General features: G+C 33.4%; 1 protein-coding gene across 1 annotated transcript in view; it reads left to right on the plus strand.

The window, feature by feature from the left end:
• The first annotated feature begins 5,184 nt into the window (after positions 1-5,184).
• The window catches only part of Smr (nuclear receptor corepressor smrter), a 57,109-nt gene continuing 42,674 nt past the window's right edge, over positions 5,185-19,619 (plus strand). The window contains exon 1 of the mRNA XM_041774718.2: positions 5,185-5,664. Within this exon, the coding sequence (XP_041630652.1) occupies positions 5,186-5,664 (479 nt within the window). The 5' untranslated portion in view covers position 5,185. The remainder of the gene's footprint in view (positions 5,665-19,619) is intronic.

Consider the following 19,619-nt stretch of genomic DNA (forward strand, 5'->3'; position numbering starts at 1 on the left):
GTTTTTTTTTACGTTTTTTTTTACATTAAAATACAAAGTGTTGTTACAAAATGCTTTTTTCTATTTTCTAATATTGTAAATACCTAATGTTCTGCTGTAAAAATATCAACAACAAAAAAGCACACAGTGTGTGTTAATTAATTAAATTAGAGCAACATGAGCTCAGGTTGTTTAATTTAATTTTAATCACTAACTTGCAACATTTTACAATGCAGAACAAAATTTAATTACCAAAGGCAAGGCCCTCACAGAGAACGGTTTTTAGTTTATAGTTTATAGTTTTTCAGGTAACTTTTCCTAATTTAATAAAAGGTCCCATTGTTATTGTTGGGCAATAGAGTGTAATTGAAAAAGGAAAATACTAAATAAGTTTACATATTGTAAATTTCCTTATTGTTATAGGATATTTTTCCTTGTTTGAAAAGTCAATCGTAGTAATATTTTCGGAGCTAGAGCTTTCTTAATTGTTTTCGTAACTGTTTCTAGGCCGAGATTTGTAAGTATTATGATTTCTAAGCATTGATTTTTGCTAATAAAATATAACAAAGGAATACCTTAGCGCGATGCTGATAAAGTTCTTTTCAAATTGCTTGAAAAATTGCTGAAAACAGCGGGAAGAAAATAGCCCCAAAAAGAGTAAAGCCAAAAATATGAAATAAAAGGCCGAACGAACGAAGCAAGAAGCAGCAGCAGACAAAAACAACATGTTCGCCCTTTCTCGCTCGCACTCGCTTGTTACGTTTCGGGCCATCGCTCGCTTTTGTCATCTCCCTCTTTATGTCGCTATCTCTCTCTCGCTCCCTCTCTGGCACTCTGGGGAATTATTTTTTTTTTTTTGTGATTTCGTCGTTTCTTTCCGACCGTCGCCTTGTCTGACGTTCTGACGCTCCGTTGTTCGTCGTTTAGTCGCTTGGTCGCTTTGTTGTTCGAATCGTTTTATGACGTTGCGAGTTTTATGTCTGCGCGACTGTGTGTGTGCGTCTGGTTTTAGCTGTGTATGTGTGTGTATATGCGGTATTCAGTTGCCAACGGCGCTGCCGCCTTGCACTTGTTGTTGCTGTTGCGTCACCCGCACTCTTTTACCTACACACACACTCACTCACGTACATACGGACGAGCGTTCCTGCGCACGATGTCTCTGGCTACCTCCCCTACACACTCCACCGCCACCCACTGCAGCCGCCCTCACACCACCTCGTTCTCTTTCTATTTGCCATGCCGCCTACTGTTTGCTTTCGTGTACATTTAAGTGTGCCTGTATGCACAGTGGTGTTCGCAGTTATAGCACCTGTCCAAATTGCAGTAATTAAATAATGCTTGTGTTTCGCCAACGGAAAATAAAGTTAACTTGCGAAACATGGTCTTCAATTAAATATTATTTGAATGATAGTAAAATAATAAAGCGCTGTATATAACAATAGTTTTATTAAAAACAATAACAATACAAGTAAATAAGAAATATTTGAAATGAATAGTCCGTTGGGGCCACTGTGTTTACGTGGACGTGCGCTGCTGTTGCCGACTGTAAAAGTTCCCGCGTTTTGTTCTTGTTGCTGCTGCTGTGTTCTCCTTTTCTGTTTTTGCTCAACCTCAGCAGTGGCCTCTCCTATCCCCATCCCCCATTGCTCCATCTCTTTCATCCTCGGCCGTTGCTTGCCCCCCGCTTCACCGCTTCTTCTTCTTAGTCGTTGCTCCATTACTGCTTCGATGGGTCGTTTATTTGTTGTACGTTGAATCCCTTTCGCTCTTCTCCACCAGCTCTCAGTCGCTCTTCCGCTTGACTTGTGCGCAGAGCCCCCACGTGTTGCCGTCTCTCTTCCACTCGCTTGGTATCACTCTTCCACACCATCTACCCCTCTCTGTCTCGCTCTCGCTCTTGAACATGTGCCTCGGCATCATTTTCGTCTTCTTCTTTGAGTTTTTTTTTAAGCTATTACAGTACACTCTGGTTACAGTGAGCGAAGAATGCTTACTGTTTATTATGAAAAATAAGCTACATTTTCATGTTATTATTTTTATATTTAACAGGCTATTAAGGCTTAACATTTTCGAACAGTGTTTACTGTAGTTTTATTTATATTTTTATAATGCAGCCTTTTGCTTTTGTGGTTCTCCTTTTGGTTTTTATTTTATGTGTCTTCTGTTTCTGTTATTTTGTTTTCTTATAGTTTTTAAGCTTCCTTTTCGTGCATTTTGTCGTCGTCTGTGTTTGCTGCGTGTATGTGTGTGTGTTGTTATTTTTTCTTTTATATTAATTTGTTTGCACTGGGGCTGTTTTCAAGCTTTCTGCTTTTTGCCTTTTGCTTTTTGCCATGCTGCCTGCCTCTGGGTGAAAATTGGCAACGGTGCTGCTTTAATCTTACGCGTGCTTAAGTTTTTTTCTTTCGTTTTAGTCTTGCCTCTCACTCACACTCGTGGGAAGTCTGGCAACGTCGCCTCGTCTGCTTCTGTGTATTTTTATTGCTTTGCCTGCGACGCTTGGTTGATTTTTCATTTTTTCTTCTTTTTTTTTTTTGTTGTCCCTCCCCCCTACCCACCGTTTGTATATCCCCCTTGCGTGTGTTTTTCTTTTACCGCCTCTTGCGCGCTCTGACTTTTATTTTACTTGGTTTTGCGGAATTTCTTGCTTAATTTTCGCAGCTTAAATTCAATTCAATTTTCGGTGTGCGCTCAATTTTCATGAGTTTTTCAGTATTTACAGTAAAGTTTAGTTTAGTATTTAGTTTGGCAGAAGATAAAAAACATGTGGCCAAAAATACCACAAATATATTGGGAGGTGGGAGCGAAAGAGAGAGAAGTATATAGCGACGTTGCCGGATTTCATCATCACCAGAGCGAACAGCAGCTGTTCCTTCTTCTTCGTTTTGTATGGTTCTCGAGTGTGCTTGTGTGTGTGTGTGTGTGTTTGATATCGAATGATAGATGAGTGGGCGAAAAATTATTGATGAGCTCTTCTTCATTATCATCGACATCATCATTATCTTCTTATTCGCTTAAAGGGCTTTAAAAATTTAAAAATAAATGCAGCCTAAGAAATCTTAAACTGTTGTGACTCATTCTATATACAACATGTTATTTTCAAAATTTTTATGTTTTTGGTATTAAATATAATTACTTTTATATTATTTTAAACAAAACATCGTAAAAATGTTTATGAACAAATTTACGGAATAATTAAACATTTTAATGTCTTCAATTAAGAAAAATCTAAAAAAAAACTACAATTCGTTGAATCATTTTGCTGTGAATTTGAATTTCAATTGATTCCAGTAATTGCTTTTTACTACAAAATAATTATGGGAATTTAATGAACTTTGTTTGAGTTGGGATCTGTGATTATTAAATACACATCTAGGGGCCTTGATTTTATTTTATTTTTATTATTAATACCCTTTTTGATATCATTTTATTTAAATTTAATTAAAATTGTTTTAATAAAACTGTATTCATTATTGACAATCGATACAGCATCATCACATCACAAAAAATAATTTTTCAAACATTTTATTAATATAAAAACAAAAAAAAGAAAAATTGTTTACTCCTTTGGTTTGCTTTTTCCTCTCATCGACACTTATAATTCCCAACTGGTTCTAGTACATTTGTAAGGTAAAGGGCCAAGAAAATTTGTGATTGGTCAGTAATTCGTGTGATGACTTATGTGTGTGTATGTGTTGTTTTTTGTTGTTGTCTGAAGAACTTGATAAAAAAAAACAGAAATTATTTTTAAAAAGGTTATAAGAGCTGCCTAAATATGCTTATTTATAGAGGTTCAGAAATTTTCATAGTTTATTCATTTTTTTTTTTTTAATTATTAAACATCGATGGCTACAAACATTGACCTGTCTCAACCCCCTAGCTATTTATTGAATTGGCAAATATTATATATTTCCCATATATCTGAAGGACTTTTGGCCGTAAATACCTTAAGCTCCCTGTCGATAACCAAAAGTCAGTCGAAAGGCAGTCAGAGGTAAGCAATTCAATGACAGAAATATATATATAATCGTAATCGTAATCGCTGGGAGACGATAATGCGATTGCGATAATGCGCTGCCTGCCTGCCTGCCTGCACTTCAAATTGAAACTGAAAACCGGTCTGGGGACTGGGGACATTATCTACTGGAATATTTATGGCCATTATCGATTTTCTAATCATCTAACCTGCTATGCCTGCTATCGTTTGTGACTGTTACTTATTTTTTTTTGCATATCGACTAATCAAAGTATTCTTTCTTTTTTTTTTTTTTTTTTTTTTGCAGGTTGAAAATCGAACGAAAACAACAGCGGCAACGGCGGAAAAGTTAACTTTACTAGCTTCTTCTATATTACTGTTTATTTTTTTCGGTGTGTGTCTTGTGATAGAGCGAAAGAGAGAGCACGCGAGCGAGCAACAGAGAAGGCAAGAAACTGACCAAATGCGTAATGAAAAAAAAGTGGTGTGCAAAGCTGTTAATTAATGGAAAAATTCGTAGTGTCGTGTTTTTCGGTTCGCTTCGGTTCAGTTTTTTATGGGATAAAAAAATTAATTAATAGCTAAAGAGAAAAACGAGATGAAAAAAACCAACTTTAAATGAATACATTTTCCTGTTCCTTTTTTTAAATTTTTTTTTTAATGTGAAGGAGAATTTGTAGGGATTTCTCCCAGTGTGTGTCTATATATATAATTGTTTATATCCTTATCCTATCCTTACAGCAGTGTATGTGTGTGTTAGTGTGTAAATAGATCAACAAGAAATAATACAAATTAAATGAAAGAGAAATTAAATAATATTTATAAATATATATAAAAATAGCAAAGGAAAAATTATAATAAAATACATCAAGAGAAGTGCAAGCAGCAAGAAAATAAAAAAATGCAGAGCCATTAAAAAGGGCAATCCCCCAACAACAACAACAACTGTGCTGTTGTGGCAGCAACAGCCACAAAAAAATAAAAATAAATATATAAATAAAACCTAATAATACAAGGAAATATATAAAAAAAAAAAATATCAAAATACAACAAGTGACATATTTATTTTTTTGTTGTGTGTGCGGGGCATTTCTCCGGAGAGAATGTCGCAGTGCAATGCTGTTGGCGGCTACAGCAACAACAGCAGCAGCAGCAACACATTAATCAATTTTGAATCGATCTATTCTGGGCGCCAAAACAAGTGTTTAAGCCAAAAGAGTTCGGCATGAAATGGAAGCAGCTATACGCTCCACTTCAGTGCAGGTCGGTGCTCCGCCGCCCACAAACAACAACAACAACAACAGCAGCAGCAGCAACAACACAGGCAGCAGCAGCACCAGCAGTAATAGCAGCAGCAGTAGCAACAACAACAACAACAACAACAGCAGCAGCAGCAGCAGTAGCAGCGGCAGCAACAATAACACACCCAACGGTGCGCAGCAGCAGCATTTGCAGCAGCAGCAGCAGCAACAACGCGTTGCTAGCAGCAACCAGCAACAGTTGCAGCAGCAGCAGCAGCATGATAATGGACCAACGTCCCATCATTTGCATCAATCATCAGTCTCTAATCAGCAAAGCAAAACAACGCAACAGCAGCAGCAGCACCAGCAGCAGCAGCAACACCAAAAGCAGCAACAGCAGCAGCAGCAGGCCGCCAACATGTCCGCGTATCAGCAACGCCTGCCACCAGGTGCACCATCGATTCACAGGTGAGTGTCCAACTCTTAATTCAAGTAATTTAAGATACCGCAAATCGGCAAATCGCATTTTCCCACACAAACACACATACACATACACCCCAAACAAATTTCCGCCGCTAAGCTCATTTCCTGTAGGTGTGTGTATGTGAATCGGATTTCCATTCAGGAAAAATTGCAAAGAAAACAAGAAAAGCTAAAAAAAAGAGTAAATTCATAGAAGAAACCCCATTGAGGCTAAGGAGAAGACTTTGCATTTGAAAATAATAGGTATCACTTGTTAAAAATGAGTATAAGAAATTAGTAAAACATTCTGATGTATTTATATAATTTTTTTTATATTTATTTGATCTATATTTAGTTAGGGAAATCAGAAACAAGGCATTTAATAATAATATGGGAAATGAGGATATTATTAGTGAAATGTTTGGATTTTTTATACATAAGGCAGGGTAAATTTGATATTAGAAAAATCAATATATATCGATATTTCATTCAAAAATATATAAAAAATTTGGGTAGAGGCTTTTTGAAGCCCCAAAAAGTTTTATAAGTATTTTTTAAAGCCAAAAAACTGATGAAATATTTTGGAGAAACCATTTTTATTCGCTTCGATAACATATTTTTTTTTTTTTTTAATTATTAAAGTAAGGAATACAAATATTACCCATTCTTCTGTAGTTATTTGGGTTTTTAAAGATTTTTGTTCTTACATAAATCTATTAATTCTTCTAATATAACCTTGTTTTCATTAAATTATTTATTTAAAAAATTAAGCCAACAAAATTGCAATTCAAAGGTAACTTTGATGGCTAAGGTTATCGAATTTAACCAGGTGGCAATAATGACAATTAGCATTTGGCATTTTGCATATTGCATTTGTTTAATTTAAATCAAAAGGAAATGTATATTTTTCCTTACCTTTAATAATTGTGAATTAAAATATTAAAAAAAAATATATTTTTTTAATGGATTTTTGCTACAAATTATTATTATTCAACCGTCAGTCGAGGTCTGTCAATAATGCTTACATATAAATGCCTTGATAAAAAGGTTGCAAATTGCATTTATCTGCATTGAGGTGGAAATTAAAAAAATAAAATAAAGCGAGTGCGTGTGGATTTCCTGGGCAGTCAGTTGGAATTGTTATTTTCCTTTTGTATGAACAATAATCATATCATAATTTTCCCTTGTCCGTATTTTTCCTTTAATTACATATCAACTCCAATGCTGCCTGCCGCCAGTCATCGTATTTAAATGGGAAATCAAATCAGAATTATTTTGTGATTTTCTACTAAAGTTTGCTTTTTAAATTTTCTTTAATTTTTTTTTTGTTATTTTTCTGCATTTTTATTATAGTTTCTTGTAACATTTTGGTATTATTATTCTTGGAAATTCATTTTTCCCCTGTTATATTTTTACCTAGGACAGGAAGAGTTGAAGAGAAAAAGTATTGGCTTTCATTTGCCTCTGCAAATTTGTATTATTTTTCCCTTGACCAATTATTGCGCTATAGTTCCCAGCTGCATTTTTCATATTATTTTCCTCTAATTGGTTAAAGCTTTCCTTGGGCTTTATTTTCCTTCAATCAATTATATGGTTTCCTTTAGCCGTATTTTTTATATACATATTTTTCCCCCTGCTGTGGGGGCGGCCGTAGGTAGGTATTATTTTCCCGGTTCACTCAATTGCACTTTTCCTTTGGAATCCTTGTGCGTCGAGTATAATGAACGGAATATAAAAATAATGTTGTTGCCGGGGTATTAGTTTTCCCTATTTTCCTGCGCTGAAAAGAAATGTATATAATTTACACTACAGGTTTATTTTTCTGGGAAACGAACATGAATAGTCATTATATTTTTATATATTTTTTAGAGAGCTTGCATTCAAGGATAGTTTTTCCTACTCATTTTCCTAATGAGGGGATTAGTCATTTGTTGTTATTTTTTCATATTTGCACGCGTCAGCCCAGAAAATGCAATTTAAAACCACTCAGATTTCGTTTATCAGTCGCCGCCGCGGCCTTTCAATTATAATTCCCGGAAAGTCAGTCCAGTAAGATTAGATTTCTTACTGTGTGATGGAAATAAACCTGAAAATGGGGCTTTATTAATGCTTCTTGAAAGTGAAGTTGAAGGCTTTGCCACTTGAAATGTGAAAATATTCAAAGATATTTTTTTTTGTTTATAAAGACTATTCCATTCTCAGGACCCCTTGGCTGACCTTGACTTTAATGTTTCAATGCCATTGGTTACTACTTGCTTACTTACTCAGCTGGGAACCAGTTTTCCACCTCCAATGTTATGCTAATGCTCTCCTACTTGTATTGTGTTCCATAAACTTTATTTATTTATGACTTTAATATAAGCCCCCACTTAAGTGGAAAACTATAATGTATTCAGAGATATACAATTTATATGGTTGATTTGAATTTTAATGAAAGGAAATTTTTGGAATTATTAGCTTAGATATATATTTAAGATTTTTCATGTTAAAACCAAACCGATATTTGATCAAATAAATATATTTAAATATTTGAGAGATTTCATTAAGATGTAAATAATTCTTCTGAAGAAAATATCTATTAAGATATTATTTCTTTTTTACTTTGATCTAGCTTTTACCCATTTATATTTGATATTCCCCGTACTATTAACCTGCTCTCTGTTTCTTCAGTTGTTCCTGGTTTTATTCAGCTATTTGTTGTTCCATTCAGCTGTTCGCTGTTCCGTATTCAGTTGTTCGCTGTTCCATTCAGCTGTTCTCTATTCCACTCAGATACTCATTGTTTCGTTTTCACCTGTTTTTGACCTACTGTTATCCGTTTAATTTAGGTGTTTTCAGTTCCATTCAGCTGTTCTCCTGTTCTATTTACATGTCCTATGTTCTATATTCAGTTGTTCTGTTCTGTTATGTTCCATTCATAGTTTCTTTGTCCTGTATCCCATCTATTTTTTTCTTTCTAGTTAGCTTTATCCGCTTAATTCAACCTTAAACTCAGCTGTTCCTGCGTTCCCTTCAGCTGTTCCTCCGTTCCATTCAACTGTTCTCTGTTCAATTCATCTATTATCCGTTTCATTCAGCTGTCCCGCTTGCTGTTAGGGAGAAAAAACACCTGTAATTACCCAGAAATTAAACACATTCCACCTCCTCTTTTGCACGTTTCCGCATTTATTTCGTTTTGTTTTGTTGTTGTGTGTTCCCCCCCCCCCCTGCCTAGATTCCACTTGACGAGGTGGGGAAAAACCTTCAAAGCGAATTATCGCTTACCAACATTTTGCATTTGAATTGATTTCATAATTTGCATTCAACGCCAGTTGGTAAGGTAATGAGTCATTGCAAAAACAGTTAATAGAGAGGGAGGGAAGGGGGCTCAAACAAAGGGGATAACACAAAAAAGAAATCCGGAAAACGTAGCAAATAAAAACACACAGATGATGATGATGATGATGTTCAGTGGAAGTGGAAGCAGTCAAAGGAAAGGCACTTGAGAAGACAAAGGATGGGGAGAACTGATGAGTGAAAAAGAAACTAAAAATAATTATATGTAATTTAACACCATTGACCTGCCACAATGAAGATTACTACAGTAAAATGAGACAGAGAGAGACAGAAATAAAAGGATAGGGGCTGTTGCCTTCTATTTTACCCATTTTCTAAGGGTTTCTGCAGTTTTCTGCAATTTTCTTCCTTTTTTTTTGGTCCATCTTGAATGACAGCAATTAAGAGTAAAAGAAATGTTTCAAAAAAATCAATTTTTTAAGATATCAAATGGATAAAGAAAGACCAAAGTTCCGTCTAATCTTATTCTTTTTGTGTTTGCCAAATTAAAACGCAATTTAAAGTTGAAGTTGTTGTTTTTTTTTTTCGTATACATTTCTTGCAGAAAATGTTTTAGTGATTGATGTCATTGGTCTGGAGATAAAAAACCCCTGTTTGCCACAGAGATTAGCAAAAGATAATACAAAAACCCTAAAATAAAAACCAAAAAATAATTTATTATAAATGAAATTAAATTTAAGAAAAATAGGAAATAATATAAAATTACACAAACAAATAATTAACATGAATTTATTTTCAAAAGGAAAGGTGTAATTAAGATGCCTAGAATACTGATAAAAATATACATTTCACTGTATTTCGTTATTATTTTGTTAATTACAAACATTTTGAAAGGGTAGCTTTTCGATCGGAGCTACAATTTCACATGTCGAAAACCACAAATTTCAGTCCCAAGGGAGGAAATGGAAAGGAAAGGCCAATATAAACACAAAATCGAATGTTAAGGGAAGCAAAACCATCTGTTAATCGACTTTTAATGGCACTCTCTCACCCCCCATATATACTTTTTCACTCTGCTTTCTTTGTGCTATCCACAGTTTAGTCCAGATCCCAGATATTTATGCTCGACTTGGATTGAAATTGAAATCAAAATTGAAATGGAAATGGAAATGGAAAAACACACACCCATACTATACCCTAATGGCAATTTAACTTCATTAGAATGTCATGGGGAGTGCGGGAATCTGTTCCTTTTGTGTTGTTGAAAAAGAAATGAAAACTGCAAATGAAAGGAATGGAGGGAAAAAGAAAGCTAAGGCGATAAAAAGCTTTCTTGCTTGCTCTTCTTTTCTCTCTTTTTTTGGGGTACGATTTGTTATCATCTTTCTGGAAAACTCTCCCTCTCTCTGAAACCTACAACCACTAATGGGGATTAGTTTTCATTCTTTATGATCTCTTTTGTAGTCTTTGGGCTTTAAATCAATTCAATACTAGTTTTCGATTTTTATCGAACAATTTATTCAATTTAATTGTTGCTAATTGAGTTGTAAAATTATTTTTAATGTTAGTTTTTATAAATATAAAAGTTCTAGTGACTTCATTTCTTGATTTATCAATTTTAAAATAACATTATTAAAAAGGGTTACTGGAATTTATTATCTTTTGGATTTATATATCTTTTGCTTTTATTTATCGTTTTTCTTATCCTCTTGTTTTCCTTGCTATCTATTATTATTGTTTTTTTTTTGTTTTTGCAAAAATGTCAACAGTTTTTGTTTCATTCACAAGGGGCAAACAACACACACACACAACTACGTATACATCACATTTTTAATCGCTTTTTCGAACGGTCAAGGTTGCAAAATATTTAATGAGTCAAACGCGACGACGCCCGCTATCAGCTGGCAGCACTGTCGACGCTGGCAGAGAAGCGGCAGAGCAGGCAGCGCTGCTTGCTTTTCTGTATTTTTTTTTTTTTGGTTTATCGACCCGGCACTTTGCACTCACACATACATTGTACATACACACATAGTTGTTGTGTCTTTGATGTTGTTGTTGTTTTGGTTTGCTTGTCAGTCATTTGTCGATATATAGTACATATATATGGCCCTCTCCCTTTTTTTTTTGCTTGTCTATATTTTCCGCCGACTTTTATTTTTCCATTTGCCGCGTTTCTCTGCTTTGTGTGTGTTTTCGTGTGCCATTTTTAACCCATGATTGCGATTTGAGGGGGGGATGCTATTTTTAGAGCTCAAATTGTACTATAAAATTGTAATAAACTTGAATGTAATGAAATCAGTAATCTTTACATTATATTCTAATCATGCTTTTGTCTTTATTTTTCACGAATTTAGTTAACGAAAGTTATCGAAGTTTATCGGAACGTATATTGGAATTTAATCGAGGGAATTGGATTTGTAAGAGGGAGATGGAAGAATTGTATTGCCTTTTTTTTTTTTGTATATATTGTATATATTGTATTTATTTTTTTTAAGATGACTTTCAATATGTTTACTAGAATTTATCGTAAATTATCGCAGCTTATCGAATTTATCTATCTAATTTTTTAGTATAATAAAATGTTTTTTTTTATTCAAAATTAAAATCGATATAGTTGGTAAACAAAAACATATATTAACTAGCAAATAGAAAATTATTAACTAAATATTAACTAAGCCTTCACTTTTGACTTGGAACTCGATCAAGGGAAACCTAAAAACTAAATCTAGTCCTTCAGTTTCCAAACAAAATCAGTAACAAATTTACAAATAGATTCCATATAACTTTCAGCTCAAACAAACAACTCCAATTTAAATTATACAAACACTAGATATCCTCTCTTGCTAATTACACACCATACTTTAGTTTAATTAAAAAAAAAAAAAACAAAAAATAAAGAAACGGATTGTTTACAATCATAAGATCTGATTCTGGTTCTCAGGCCCAGTTTCTTCTCGTTTCACCGTCTTGGGCCAAGTTTATTTACTTATGCACATTCGATACTGCGGCACGCCGGCCTTTGTGGGAAGCAAACAAATAATGGAAAAGTCAAAGCTAACGCAGAGATACAAATGTATCTGTATTAGGTATCTCTATCTGTATCTGCTTTGTGTGTGTGTGTATCTGATATCTTGAGGTGGAGGAAGGAGGCCTTTTGTTATCGAATATGCAGCTATAAAAATAAACAAAAGAAACGCCATCAGCCATTACCACCACCCACCACCGACTTTAAAATTCATCCAAAGAAAACAAAAAAGTTTGTCCATTTTCAGTTAGTTTTTCCCATTTTTTTTGTTCTTGTTTTCTGACAACTATTTCGTAGTTTGTAACTTTTAGCAAAAAGTTTTGAATTTCTATTTTGAATATTTCAAGAAGGGGGCGGGGCTTGTCGGGTGAACTTTTTCTTTTGGTAAAGAACTTTTGGGGAATTGTAAAAAATTGAGAGAGGATTGAAGGGAATTGGGGATTTGGGGACTGTATTTTTGGGGAATTGTAAATCAATTTGAACTTCGCCTTGATGGAAAGTTTTTCGATCGATTAATTTTGCTTTCTCGGGGAACACACTTTTTTTAAAATTTATTTCCAGATGCTTTTTGCAATTGACCTTTTCGGATAATCTTTCGTCCTTTTAAAAACTATTTTCGTTTAACAGAAATTATTGAAATTATTTAATAATATGTATATCAAAGCAATTGAGGCATCGGGCATACATATAGTAAATCCAATTTTTGACCTATCCCAATAATAAATCGCATTGGGGAAGTGCAGTTTGCAGACGCGCCCCGCCAGAGGGCGCCAACCGAAACGAGAGGAAAAGGAAAAAACATAAAAACACACACACATACACAGATACATTCACATAAAAAAAAATGCCAATAAAATGCACATACGTAATGAAATATAATTAAAGAAAACGGAAAAAAGCTGGCAAACACGACAATAAAAAAAAAAATAGAGAGAAAAGCCAAGTATAATTAACAATTGACGCGGTCGCTGTCGCAGTCGCCGTCAGCGCCGCCGTCGACGTCCAGACAATGTCTATTTTTGCAAGAGCGCAATAACAAAACAATGCAAAAAGTGCAGCGGCCCCAAAGGAAAAAAAAACTAATAAAACAGAAAGAAAGAAAGAGAATGAGAGAAGTAGTAGAGACAACGAGGGGTTGGGGAAAACGGCTGAAAAGCGGAGGAAAAGCACTCATTATGAAATCACCTTCAACTATAGTTTTGCACTGCAACGACCCCAAGATGGACAGAGACAGCAGGCAGACAGCAAGAGACAGAAACAGAGAGATGAAAGATACAAAGATACAGAGACGAAGATACAAAGGCAAAGATGCAAAGATACAGAGACAAAAAATGGTAGAAACAGGCAGAAAAGAAGCAAAATCGGTTTAAAAAAAATACAGGGATATTATAGAACATGAAAGAGCACAGAAAATTGAATTTAAATCTAAAAATAAATGGAATTTTCTATAAAATTTTCTTTAAAAAAAATACCAAAAAATATTTTTTGAATAAAAGTATTATAAAAATTATATTATATATTTATAATATAATAATATATTTTTTAATAATGCCATAATTTATTTTAATATCATTTGATCTCTATTACCTCTACAAAAACCTTTCTATCTTTTTAATATAGTATCTAAACTTGTTCTGTGTTCTCCGAGTTTAGTTTAATTTTCAACTTCCTCGATTTATAGATATATATATATATTATATATACATTCCCATATCCCTATAGCTTGTTTTTTACTACAGTTAATCATAGAGAAAAATTCCAAAGTCTGAAGACAACATTTGTTCACATTCCCAAGCGCCATTGGAAACTTTTCCGGCCACTCATTCCTTATTCGTTTTTGATGATGATTGCCGCCTATTGAATTTTTGATAAGTTTCGCTGGCATTTTTTAAGCCCCCTCAACTCCCATATACCCATAGAAAAATTCTATTTTTATTGCCTTCGATCGGTGAGTTGAATTTTAGAATCAAAAGTCAGCAGTCATCATATCGTCTTGGTTATATATCAAATTTCTAGACTGAAATGCGAAACTTTGCTTGGCAGGAAAGGAAAACCTAACTGGAGAGGCTATAGAAATGTGATTATTATGTACGTATGTACTTATTTTGATATCGAATATTACTTGTAAAGACCCCAACTTGAGTGCTCTAGTTTTTCAGCTCTATTTTAAGCTCTCTCTCTGGCAAAAACAATAAATTGCACCTGTCTTTGTCTCACCTTTATGACCTCCTTTTTGTTTATAGCCTTGCCTCTACTTTACACTGCTTATCTTCTATATATATATATTTTTTTTTCCCCCTTTATTGATACCTTGTGTTACCTTGTTATCTTGTTACCTACCTTCTTCCGCGTTTAGTCTGTCGATCGATCGTTGGATCCGTCAATCGATCGTGATAACAACGTCCGCGACACACTGATAACGACCGATACTCTCCTCTCTGTTTGACCAATGTCACGTTCCTGTTCCCTCCAGATTATTAAACAGCGATAAGGTTTAAAGGTTTATGGCTTTTATTGTGCATTATTATTATTTGTTTTACTTGGGCATTTGTTGTTGTTCGTTCTGCTTTCCGATTAGATTAAAAATATAATAATAATAATAATGAAAAGGAAAAAACAACAACGATTAATTCATGTCCCCGTTTTGGCGCGCATTTTTTATTCTGTTTGCTGTTAATTTTTTGTTGAGATCGTCAGAGTGGAAAAGATAGAGAGAGAGCGGCTTATTTATTATGTGGTGATGCATGGCAGGGGTTTTTTTTTATATATCTATATTTTTTTCTGTTTTTATTTTACAACCCAGATAAGATAGGACAATTTTGTACAATTTTCCCCCTTGTTTCCGTTAACTAAAAAATACACAAACTCATAAACACTGTGGGAAAAACCCCAATCAATGAATGAAACATGAGAATAAAAAATATATGAGATAGATTTTGATATTGAATAAAACACGAAGGTATTAGTATTTGATAGATGATAGTCTAGGAATTTTGTTAAAGGTTAGCGTTAGCTAATTTTTAAACTGTAGATATTTTTAGGCAAAGCTAAATAAGTAAAAAAATATAAATGGAATTCTAATGAAAATATAAAATTAAATAATATATAAGTTTACATAGAATATATTTATTTTATATTTATTTTTAAAATTTTTTTAATATATTTTTTGATATATATTTTTTTATATATATTTTTTTATATATATTTTTTTATATATATTTTTTTATATAGTTTTTTATATATATATTATTATTTTATTTTTTATATTTATTTTTTATATATATTTTTTTTTATATTTATTTTTTTATATATATTTTTTTTATATATATTTTTTAATATATTTTTTCATATATATATTTTTTGATATATTTTTTATACATTTTTATATAATATTATATTATATATATATTTTTTTTTCTTTTTTTATCGATATAATCGATTTTTTCGATATGATATATAAGTTATATTGAGTTGTATTTATTTGTGAAAATGTCATTTCGGAATTTTCCTTGAGATATACATTTCCTCCATACTGTGCACACACATACCGTATTACGTGGATTTTTGTGTGTTTTTATGGGGTTCTTCTATCAATTGTTTATGGAAACCTTTGCAGCCCAGGCCAGAGTTAAATATCATGCGAACAACGCTGACTGGGCTGGCCATAAATCGCACCTAATCTCCTCCTCCCCCTTCGCTTTCAACCCTTTCCCCATATATACATATATATATATTCCTATATCTATATTTAGTGAGTTATAGTGTTGTTTTTTTATTTCGAAAGCCATGTGTTGGCAAAAGTTCAATGTACAGCTATGAAAATAAGTAGTGGAGATGGATGGTTGGGAGTGGTGGTGTGGGGGGCTATTATGATGATCGTACGAGCGAGTGTCCGTCCGCCTTCATCCGGATTCTTTGTATCTTTGTATGGACAGGAAATTGCTTTGGCAACTTGATGTGAAAATTCGCAAGTTGGTGGCAATGTTGCTTAGTACTATGTATGTTTTATTTTTATGTTTGTCGAGGTTTTTTTTTTTTAGTAAGTGATCTTGAACAATGTAGGAAATTGGGTTTTAGTAAAAGTTCCCTAAAGGGGGGCTTTTATTTTAATAGAAAATGTGTTATCTAGGCTCATGGACATATTTCCAAAAGAAAATCTGTCTGATATTTATAAATACTTTTTTTTTTATATTATATTCCCTTTTTGTTATTGTCACATTATTCTCTCCCAATTTCGCTGAAGCCTTGTAATTGGAGTAAATTTGTTTGCTTGAAATTTAGTATCATTATTTTTTTTTGCAAGCTTTAAAAGCTGACTTTGCATATGAAATCAAATACTTGCATATCGCTGAAATAATAATAATAATAATAATAGCAAGCTATTAAAACTCAGTAAAAGAGTGAACAAAGAGCTCAAATTTGCTGAGAGACTCTACTAAGAATGACGATTAACGATACCAAAACAGCTGTAAAAACAGCTGGAATGAAAAATGGTAAAAACAAATAAAAGAGAGAAGAATAATTTGCAAGGCTTGCTTTTTTTTTCTTTGATTTTTATTTTATTCTTTAGCAAAGGTTTAACCATGAAATCGGATAATGCAATTTTGCACATGGAATTTTTCTCAATTTGATGATATATTATTTATTATTATTTATTATATAGTATTATTTTATATATAATTTTGTATATATTATTTTTTATACAGTATTTCTTATATCTCATTTTATTTATATTATTGATAACATTTTTAAAAATCTTTTCACAATATTATATATGTAATTATATAATTTTGATGAACCTAAAATATTTGCAAATCAGAATATATATTTATTACTTTTTGGCCACTTATGATGCCCTCAAGAATACCTAAAGCAAATACATCCTTTTAATCGATATTTATCGATAATTTTTTTATAATAATTTTTTTTTTTGACTAATTAAAGTTTAAAATTACCATAACTGAGTCAACAAATTCTTTAATTTTAACTTTTCTGTGCTAGATTTTTCTAGGTAACTGTAAAAACTAGAGCTATCAACAACACCCACTTGTTTTCAATGTAACTGTTGATTATTTACTTGACATATTTTATAAGCAATCCACTTGTAACCTCATTAAATCATTTAGGATATTACGTTAGGTTAGGTAGGTATAGGGATAAATAATATTAAAAATATATACATATATATATTTATCAAAATGTGCTTTGCTTACACTGATAACTATTTTTATAATTTTTGCGATATCGCTTATAACCAAAAATATACTTGCTTTTTTGATATCATCATTATTTCCCTTGTTGTAGATGGTTAGATAACAGAGAGAGCCCTACTTGCTGATTATTAATGGCTTATATAGTAGAGAGAGAGCTAGAGAGGGGGTAACTATTATCACAGCGGAAGAGAAAGGGCAATGTACGCCCCCTGTCATAATAATAATAACACTTATCTAAATGAATGAATGGTCTCCATATGAGTCATGAGTAATTTGTGATTTTTCCACACAACCCGTTCTCTGTTGTTGAATTTTTTTTTTTTTCTATAATTTAGTTAGCAGGTGTGACAGGTGTGTGTGTTTGGGAAAGTCCAAAGTGTAGAGAGATGATAACTCATCGATGGCTAATGTTAAACTAGACACTAAATGGGCTAAATGCAAATGTGCAATTCGAACTCATTAATATTCAAGTGTCTCCTGGGTTCCCTTGTCCCCCATTGTACCTGTGTGTGTGTGTGTGTGTGTGTGTGTGTGTTTCAAGTGACATCCATAAGATTGATAGATCGATTGGTAGATAGCAACTGTCTGTAGCAAATTTATACGTATATATACAGTTGCGGCAAAAAAAATAGCACCGAGACATATATTTTTCTTTATTGATTATTTGTTTTAAAAATATTCATATATTTAACTTGTTTAAGGCTTTTATTTTTACTTTAGGTTCTAATTTATCGAAATACACTGCAAGTGTCGTCGATAATAACATGAAATTGAAATATTTACATTAAGAATGTGAACGTTGAACATTTTAGGCGGCAACAAAAATAGCACTATTTCAAAAATAACTTAAGAAAACGAAAAAAAACGAAAAAAAAACGGGAAGTTCTGGAATATTTATATTCATTTGTATTCCTTATCGATATAGTGTATTAATATTTCGTTGTAAAAGCTTTGGCAGCAATGACAGCAGCACAACGTCTCGGCGTAGAATTGACCAAATTTTGGCACCTTTCCCGTGGAATACTGCTCCATGATTCTTGAATGGTGGCCCAGAGCTCATGATTAATCCTTGGTTTTGCATTGGAAACATATTTTTTTACATCAGACCAAAGATTCTCTATCGGGTTTAAGTCTGGAGACTGAGCAGGCCAATCCATTAGGTGAAGGGATCTGTCTTGAAACCACTTAGGAGCGTTCTTGCTGGTATGTTTAGGGTCGTTATCCTGTTGGAAGACCCACAATAACGGCATTTCGTATTCTGCATAAGACAGCATCACTGTTAGCAAAATATCGCAATAGACATGTTGATCCATAATACCTTTTATCCAATGTATTGGACCCACTCCGTAATAAGAAAAGCATGCCCAAACATCCAATGGTCGGATGAAAGCAAAATCGTGCTATTTGGAGGAAGAGGATCTCGATCCTATGTACGGCGACCCCCCAATTCGGAATACCGCCCAAGTTTCACCTGCAAGACCATAAAACACGGTGGAACGAGTATCATGGTTTGGGCATGCTTTTCTTATTACGGAGTGGGTCCAATACATTGGATAAAGGGTATTATGGATCAACATGTCTATTGCGATATTTTGCAAACAGTGATGCTGCCTTATGCAGAATACGAAATGCCGTTGTTGTGGGTCTTCCAACAGGATAACGACCCTAAACATACCAGCAAGAAGGCTCGAAAGTGGTTTCAAGACAGATCCCTTCACCTAATGGATTGGCCTGCTCAGTCTCCAGACTTAAACCCGATCGAGAATCTTTGGTCTGATGTAAAAAAATATGTTTCCAATGCAAAACCAAGGAATAATCAGGAGCTCTGGGCCACCATTCAAGAATCATGGAGCAGTATTCCACGGGAAAGGTGCCAAAATTTGGTCAATTCTATGCCGAGACGTTGTGCTGCTGTCATTGCTGCTAAAGGTTTTACAACGAAATATTAATACACTATATCGATAAGGAATACAAATGAATACAAATATTCCAGAACTTCCCGTTTTTTTTTCGTTTTTTTTCGTTTTCTTAAGTTATTTTTGAAATAGTGCTATTTTTGTTGCCGCCTAAAATGTTCAACGTTCACATTCTTAATGTAAATATTTCAATTTCATGTTATTATCGACGACACTTGCAGTGTATTTCGATAAATTAGAGCCTAAAGTAAAAATAAAAGCCTTAAACAAGTTAAATATATGAATAGTTATAAAACAAATAATCAATAAAGAAAAATATATGTCATGGTGCTATTTTTTTTGCCGCAGCTGTATACTTACACATATGTAAATGTAAATGCAGGCAGGCCTAACCTGACAACTCTCGACATTGATGATAACATCCTGACAACGTTTACTTGGTTATTGCTTCGATTTGCTACATTTAATCGATTAACGGAGTATCGAACAAAGCGATTGTGATTAGGAAATGAATCACCATTCCGATGGGAA

Source organism: Drosophila kikkawai, chromosome X, assembly GCF_030179895.1.
Source record: "Drosophila kikkawai strain 14028-0561.14 chromosome X, DkikHiC1v2, whole genome shotgun sequence".
Taxonomy (NCBI): domain Eukaryota; kingdom Metazoa; phylum Arthropoda; class Insecta; order Diptera; family Drosophilidae; genus Drosophila; species Drosophila kikkawai.